Source organism: Mastomys coucha, unplaced genomic scaffold (assembly GCF_008632895.1).
Source record: "Mastomys coucha isolate ucsf_1 unplaced genomic scaffold, UCSF_Mcou_1 pScaffold23, whole genome shotgun sequence".
NCBI lineage: Eukaryota > Metazoa > Chordata > Mammalia > Rodentia > Muridae > Mastomys > Mastomys coucha.
The window spans coordinates 57,230,287-57,238,378 of record NW_022196906.1 but is presented as its reverse complement, the minus strand read 5'-3'; the positions used below and the strand labels follow the sequence as shown (position 1 = coordinate 57,238,378).

At 49.2% G+C, this 8,092-nt stretch overlaps 1 protein-coding gene across 1 annotated transcript in view; it reads right to left on the bottom strand.

Moving 5' to 3' along the window:
- Window positions 1–2,011: 2,011 nt before the first annotated feature.
- Itga11 (integrin subunit alpha 11) overlaps window positions 2,012–8,092 on the bottom strand; it is a 116,294-nt gene continuing 110,213 nt past the window's right edge. Inside the window, exons 29-30 of the mRNA XM_031344655.1 lie at window positions 3,885–3,998; window positions 2,012–3,323 (exon numbers count right to left, since the gene is read on the bottom strand). Of these exons, the coding sequence (XP_031200515.1) occupies window positions 3,252–3,323; window positions 3,885–3,998 (186 nt within the window). The 3' untranslated portion in view covers window positions 2,012–3,251. The remainder of the gene's footprint in view (window positions 3,324–3,884; window positions 3,999–8,092) is intronic.

The window sequence follows — 8,092 nt, the reverse complement described above, 5'->3', positions numbered from 1 at the left end:
TACATGGTCTCAGTATGTTGCTTAGGCTGGCCTTGAACTTGAGGCCTTAGCCTCCTAAGTGCTAGGAGTATAGGTGTGTACCACCCCTGGCTGCAAATAATTATAATGAATTAGCAGCTAGAACACAGTTATTAACTCCCACCTGTGAGCCACAGTGTTTCCTTTTTCATTTTTTGTTTGTTTGTTTTTGTTTTTCCTTTTTTGAGACAGGGTCTCACTACATAGTTCTGGCTGTCTTGGAACTCACTATGTAAACCAGGCTGGCCTTGAGCTTAGAGAGATTCACTTTCCTCCACCTCTGGAGTACTGGAATCAAAGGTGTGCACCACTATGCCTGGCTTCAGTGTTTCATTTTTGAGACAGGGTTTTATGTAACTCAGGCTGGTTTTAAACTCACCTTCCTTCTATCTCTGGTCCTCCTTGAATTGCTATGTAAAAGAGGGTAAGCTTGATCTCCTGCCTTCACCTCACAGTACTAGGATTCTTGGTGTTTACTACCATGTCACTATAATAGGAATTTCACTGTTAATTGGAGGTTGCATTTGGAGCAACCTTCTAACAATGGTTGCCATCAGCGCCTGCTGCTCATTTCCCTTGCACTTATAGCAAACATGCCCAGCTTCTTTCAGTGTCACTGGGGCTCTCAGGACCTTGGAGTGAGATCTATCACAAACTCAACCCTGAAGACTGGCTGTAAGTAACCACAAGGCCTTCCAGATTAGGCTGGGGCTGGCTTAATTTGACCAACTTTGAGAGCATGAAACAGTTCTCAGTATTCATCACAGGAAGCAGCCCAAGTGTGCTGAACTCCTCGCATCCTCTGCTTTGCCGTCTGTCATGTCCACTTGGTTGGAGCTCAGCTCAGCACAAGCCCCCACAGAGGGTTTGATAACAAGATGATGCCCTGGCCCCTCCCTGAGCTCTTGGATGAGAATCCCCAGGCGGTGGGGGGGGGTTGGGGAGCAGGAAGAGGGGGGGCACAGCCTTGCCTCCTAGATGGCACTTTGCTCCCTCCAGCACAGGCACTCTTGCAGCCAGTCTTGGACATTTCTGCTTAGAAATAAACAGATTCAGGAAGGTATAACTAAAAAAACGAAAGCGTATGAAGGCACACAGCCAAGGAGGTACAAGTGGGCCTGATACATCCACCTTTTGGCTATTCAGGAGTCTGGGAATGGGCAGAGGACATGGCAGAATGGGAGTCCAGAGGTTGCACCTAGGGCAGTTTAGCATCAGAAGCACAAGTGTCAGGTTCCAAAAATATGCCAACCCGTCGACTTCAGGCTTTCGGAAGCAGCACTCCCTTGAGTGTTGACAGTGTTGGAGAGACTTGTTGAGTCAAGTCCTTTGAGTGCGGTTTGTTTATTTTCTTTTCACCAGTGACTACATAGGGCGGCCACTGATATTCTGTTAGAGGGAAGTGGGCTTCCAAGCTCAGGGCTTAGTTTTACTTGGTTTACCTTTGGCCTTCAATTTAGCCCTTTTGAAGCTGGGGAGATAGCATTTCTGGTTTGAGTCTTGATTTTGCTGTGGAAAATGGTTGCACTACCCTCTTCTGGCCAACTTGGGCACCTATGTGCACATGTGCACATGCCCACATGCGTGTACACACACACACACACACACACACACACACACACACACACACATACACATACCCCCTAAATACTTTCTAAATTATTTGTTAGGGTTGTGAAAAATGAATTACTGGTGGGAGCATAGAATGGAGATGCTTTGGTCCAAGAGTGGCCTCTCTCTAAGTCAGTGTGTGAGAGGGTCGGCACTGAAGTCTGGGAACCTGAGTCGGGGGAGGCCCTGGCCAAAGATGGGGTGGCTGACGATGGTGGGGCAAGCAGTGCCCACTGCTGAGATTCAGAGATGTCACAGCAAGAGAGCCCAGGTAGACTTTGGGAGAGGGCTGGCTTTAGAACGGACAAGACTGTCCCCAACATTTAGATCCGAGCAGACACCCTCCTCCCTTTCCTCTTTAAAACAGAATGCAGCCTTGCTCTGTCACAGAGAGGAATGTCTGTTGTTGGTTGTTTTTAAATACCGTTTAGAACATTTTCTTAAATATATTTTTGACAGTAAAGGTCATACTGCATAGGGGAACAGATGACATTGTTCAGATGAAACAGATGATAGGGGACATTGATGTGTCCATTTCCATCTCAACAAAAGGTTAAGGCATAAATTACTCTGCTGGGCATCCGGCATGCCCCTTGTCCTTGGGGCTTATCCCAGAGCTGGCCAGGGAGATGCCTATCTGCCTCTGAGGTTTAAGGTTCTGAGGGGTCTTGCATGGGCTTTGTTCAGTGCATGCCAAGAAGGCCCCTCCACAGCACCTCCACAGGAGCCTTTCTTTCACACATTGGTGGCTGGGAGGTGTGTGTGTGTGTGTGTGTGTGTGTGTGTGTGTGCTGATGCAAGAAACAGAGGCTCCCTACCACAGTGCATCTGCCAGGGACAAGCTGCAGTTGTCAGACAAGTGGGTACGGAGAGTCACGGATTTTTATCATCCTCAGGCTCCCTAGCTTGAGTTGCCTAGCAACCAAAGCTGCTGAGAGGAGCTGCGGGGGAGGCTGAAGAGCAGGGTTGAGTGGGTGGTGGTTACTGCTGGAGAGCTCTGCTGCTCTCTGATGTTTGGGAGGTACCCAGCATCCTGATTCACACCTGTCCATTTGGCACAGTCCCTTGGATGTGTTTCCACCACTGGCCTGCATATCAAGCCACACAACTCTTGTTTCACTCATGGAGATCTCTGGGGTCTATCTATGGCTGTGGCTTGGGAACCAAGAGCAAGGATGAGAGGTGGGGAGGCTCTGCTCCCGGGTCATGGAATCCTGAAAGTATAGGTCCAGATAGGCGTGCGCAGTGGGCTTGTATTTGCTAGCTTCCCCTTGAGTTTCTTCAGAGGCGGGCAAGATAACAAAACCCTAGCACCTTAGTGTTTGGGGCAGCAGATTCCCTCCACAGAGCCTCGGGGGGAGGCTTCTGGTGGGTCTTGGAGGGGTCCCTTTTAGTTCTTAGGGATCTGTACTGGAGGTGTCTTAGCTTCTAGTAGAGAAGTCACTCTGAACACGGGCTTGAGGTCCATCCCACAGGGATCAGTTGCCATCGCTCCAGAGATGAGCTCAATGTAAAGTCCACGGGTATCCTCTTAGCTCCAGCTCTGTGAGGCTACAGGCCTGGGCCTGCACACCCCTGGACTGGTGTCTGGTCCCCGTCAACTTGAAGCTTCCTCTGGATCCTCACTTGAGCTCTTTAGGGATGGGGCCAAGTCCAGGCTCCCTCTTGCGCTTGGCACTTTTAAAGAAACCGAGCTATGGGGAGGCAAAGTGGAAAGGGTCAGGTGTCACCTGTTGTTCCTCTGTTAGCCCCTCAGATTTGCTCCCTAAGAGGGCTTCTCTAGATACCCCCAGCTCACCCTGAGTACCCCTACTCCCTAACTCAGTATGTGGACTGAAGCCAAATGGGTGGAATCCTGGGCCAGGAGACAAGAAGTCAAGCTGCGTCACCCAGCCCTAGTTATCATCCCTCTTTGGGCCTCCCTCATTTTATCTGTAGCAGACAGAGATTGAGGCCTGAGTTCTTAGCCAGAGGATCAGAGATGAAGGAGATTTTGTGCAGTTTTATTGCTTAGACTTTTTTTTTTTCCTGGTAAGAGGAACCCTACAGGCTTGGAACCATAGCTTGAGTGGCCTCTGCCGGCATGACTAGTCTTGCCTGCTGTGGAAGGGGTTTGGTGTCATGGCAACAGGCAAGCCTTTGGAGGAGTCTGCAGTGCCATCTCCCAGGGATAGGAGCATGGCACATAAGCACAGGCCTAGAACTTTGAGGTCAGACAGGGATACTGTTCCTGTCCTTACCTACGGGAGCCTCACCTTCCACAGTGCCAGGACCAGCAGGGCCAGCAGCAAGAGGCCTCCCAGAGTGCTGCCCACGATGATCCAGATGGGGACCTGCCAGGCTTCTTGCTTGGAGATCTCAAATGTGACCTGCAAGGGGAGGGGACCAGGGCAATTCTGTCACAACTGCAGGGCTTGGGCAGCAGCCCAGGGCAGAGGGTGGCACATCTGCAGGGTAGAGCCGCAATCCATTCCTTTGGGAGATGTGGGGAGGGACAGGTGGTCCAGCTGTTGTACCCAGCTGACCTCTAACTGGGTGAACGGGGGGTATGGGCTCCATGAGCCGTGATCTCTATGGCATTAGTCACAGAGCAGCGATTAGTCTGCTCCTCCCTGGTTCTCCATGCCTGCTACTCTTTGACAGCCCTCCTGGCTGATCCTCATTTCTGCCAAATGTCCCCATGTTGACCTGTGCAGGTGTGGTTTCTGAGTCCCAGGGTCGCTTCGGGAACTTAGGGAGGCCTGGGAAGCTGTTCCAATTACTATTTTCCTTCCTTTCCTTTTTTTTGGGAGTGGGGGTTTAGGGTCAACTGGCCTTATACTTGCTATGTAGCCAACAATGACCATGAACTACCTTTTAAAATACATACACACACACACACACACACACACACACACACACACACACACACACATATATATATATATATATATATATATAGGTTTTTTTCGAGACAAGGTTTCTCTGTGTAGTCCTGGCTGTCCTGGAACTCACTCTGTAGACCAGGCTGGCCTCGAACTCAGAAATTCGCCTGCCTCTGCCTCCCAAGTGCTGGGATTAAAGGCGGATGCCACCACTGCCCGGCAATATAAATATATTTATTTATTTACTTTTTAAGATTAAAATTGCATTGCTACCCCCTCCTTCCTCTACTCCCTTCTCTGACTCCACCTTGCTCTCTTTTGAAGTCATGGACCCCTTTTCTTTACATGTTATTGTTGAACTGCTTTTTAAATATTAGGGTTTTTTTTTGTTGTTTTTGTTTGTTTTTTTTAGATTTATTTTATGTATGTGAGGATGCTGTTGCTGTCTTCAGACCCACCAGAAGAGGGTACCGAATCCCATTGCAGGTGGTTGTAAGCCACCATGTGGTTGCTGGGAATTGAACTCGGGACCTCTGGAAGAGCAGTCAGCACTCTTAACTGCTGAGCCATCTCTCCAGCCCCCTAAACATTCATTTTTACTGAGGGTGTGAGTACCCACATGGATGTATGCATGTAGTGGGTAGAGTTGACATCAAGTGTCTTCCTCAGTCACTCTCTACTGAACAGTGTTTGAGACCGGGTCTCTCACTGAGCTTGGAGCTGGCTGATTTGGCTAGACTGCCCAACTAGCAAGCCCCAGGGCGTCTCCCATCTCTGATTTCCCAGGTGTGGGTTTACATGTGTGCACAACCCTGAGCAGCTGCTCGCCATAGGAAATGAATCCAGGCCTTCATGCTTGTGAGGCAAATACTTGAGGCATTTTCCTAGCCCTGGACCTTGAGTTCCCTACCCTTCTGTCTCCATTTCTCAAGTGTGTGCCACCTCCACTCTTGATTTCTGTGGTCCTGGAGTTGAACCCAAGGGTTTGTGTATGCCAGGCAAGCGTTCCACCAAGGGAACTGCACACCAAGCCCTCAACTTGCTTTTTTTTTGTTTGTTTGTTTTTGTTTTTTTGAGACAAGGTTTCTCTGTGTAGCCCTGGCTGTCCTGGAACTCACTTGGTAGACCAGGCTGGCCTCAAACTCAGAAATCTGCCTGCCTCTGCCTCCCAAGTGCTGGAATTAAAGGCTTGTGCCACCACTGCCTGGCTTCAACTTGCTTCAACTTGGGTGAAGAAAAAAAAATGGGCACAGTGGTACACGACTTTAACCCCAGCACTTGGGAGGTAGAGGCAGGTGGATGTCTGTGAGCTCAAGTGGGAGGTAGAGGCAAGTAGATCTGTGAGCTCAAGGCCAGTGTGGTGTTTACAAAGTGAATTCCAAGACAGCCAAGACTACAAAGAACCTGACTCGAAAACAAAACAAAAACAAAACAAAGGGGCTGGTGAGATGGCTCAGCGGGGAAGAGCACCGACTGCTCTTCGGAAGGTCATGAGTTCAAATCCCAGCAACCACATGGTGGCTCACAACCACCCATAATGAGATCTGACGCCCTCATCTGGCGCGTCTGAAGACAGCTACAGTGTACTTACATATAATAAATAAATAAATCTTTAAAAAAAACAAAACAAAACAAAACAAAAATAAAAATATAGTAAAAGAGAGAGGGGTGGGGAGGGAAAGAGAGAGAGAAGGAGGGAGGGAGGGAGAGAGAAGGAGGAGGAGACCGAAGGCTGGAGAGATGGTGTGCATACTGCCTAGAACCCCCTTTGGGCTGGTCACAAGCACTTGTATCTCCAACTCCAGGGCATCTGATGCCCTCTTCTCACTTCTGCAAGCACCTTCCCACATGTACACACATGTGTGCACACACACAAGCATCCACATTTTTAAACAATAGAATAAATATTTTTTTTAAAAAAGAAAATAAACATAGCTCAGCCTGGGTTATTTCCATTCCTCTTCAGATTTTTTTCTTTTCAAATGAAAGGTGACCTTGGTGCTGTGGGAGCCACTAAGTGACCTGGTGAACATGCCCAGCCAGGTGGCATTCACTGTGCTCTTGACCTTGCACTCACTCCTGTCTTCCTCTGCACCCCAGGTTCTGGATGATCCAGCTGACTTTGACCCCCTCACCTCCAGACTTGTTTCCACCCACATCTTCCTTAGCAGCCAGTGGTGACACTCTTATGCCAGCTTGTCATCCTTTTATATCCAATGGCGTCCATCAGCAAACCATCTCATTCTACCCGGGAAACCCGTAAAATGTGGCCAGCCCTTCTGCCTTCTGGCTCTGGTCCTGTCATCTTTTGCTAGAGCCTGCATCAGCCTCCCTACCTCAGTCCCGCCCCTGCCATCTGTCCTCAGCTTGCGGTATGAAGAACACTATCCCTTGGATGACGGAGTGACCTCTGCTCAGAACCCTGCATCTTCTCATGGCATTTAGAGGGAAGTGGTCCTTCCCACCTTGCTGACCTCATCCTTGGCCCCTCACTCTGCCCCAGCCCTCCACCTCGTGCTTTTCCTTGCTACCACGGTGCTGTTCTCTCTGCCCTTGAGTGATCGACTCCCCTAGACATCTACACATGCTCCCCAACTTCCTTGTGTAGAACTCAATTGAGTGAACTGCCAAGGGCGGCCTGAGCAGAGTGGGGCTTCTCGGCTTGGCCCAGTGTGTAGTATGTATATGTGTGTAGTATGTATATGTGTGTAGGTGTAGTGTGTATATGTGTGTGTGTGTAGTGTTCTATCCTCAGAACCTGGACTGAGGCAGAAACAGACACAGCAGCTAGCTGGATGGTAGACTGCTCACTTCACTCCCCGTGCAACTCTGAGCTTACAGCTCAGCCAGCACTTCTGAGATGTGGACAGCTGGGGGCAGCACAGTCCTACTCCCAGCTGTCCCATTTGCACAAAACCCGATTTTTCTCTCTAAGACTTGTTTAGGACAGTGGCTACCTCCCAGAGTCTCACCTCTTTTTCTCTACCTTAAAGTCATGGTAATCTGGGCCTATGTGTTTTTTTCTAGTTAAAAAAAGAGCCCAGCACTGAGGCCTCCAAACACTGCCCCCTCCCCTACCACACCCGTTGCTGCCTGCACACCTGAGAGCTGAGGCTCCAGGCAAGGGAGGGATGCTAGTCTAGGCTTGACCAGCAAACCCAAGACAACTTCACTGTGGGGCAGCCAATCAGGGAGCCACCCTTAGGTACATGGGTGTGGGTGTCTGGTTTCAGTATCTTCTGTGTGAAACTCTGTGTGAGACACACAGGTGTCCTTTTATCCTTCCCCACAGCACAGAGCCTGACACACTGAGGCATGGTACCAATGCCTAAGTCTGGTCTCTTGCCAGTCTGCTGTGTGTGTGTGTGTGTATGTGTGTAGTATGTATGTGTGTGTGTAGTATGTATATGTGTGTATGTGTAGTGTATATATGTATGTGTGTGTAGTATGTATATGTGTGTATGTGTAGTGTGTATATGTGTATGTAGTGTGTATATGTGTGTGTAGTATGTATATGCGTGTGTATGTGTAGTGTGTATATGTATGTGTGTGTAGTGTGTATATGTATGTGTGTGTGTAGTGTGTACATGTGTATATAT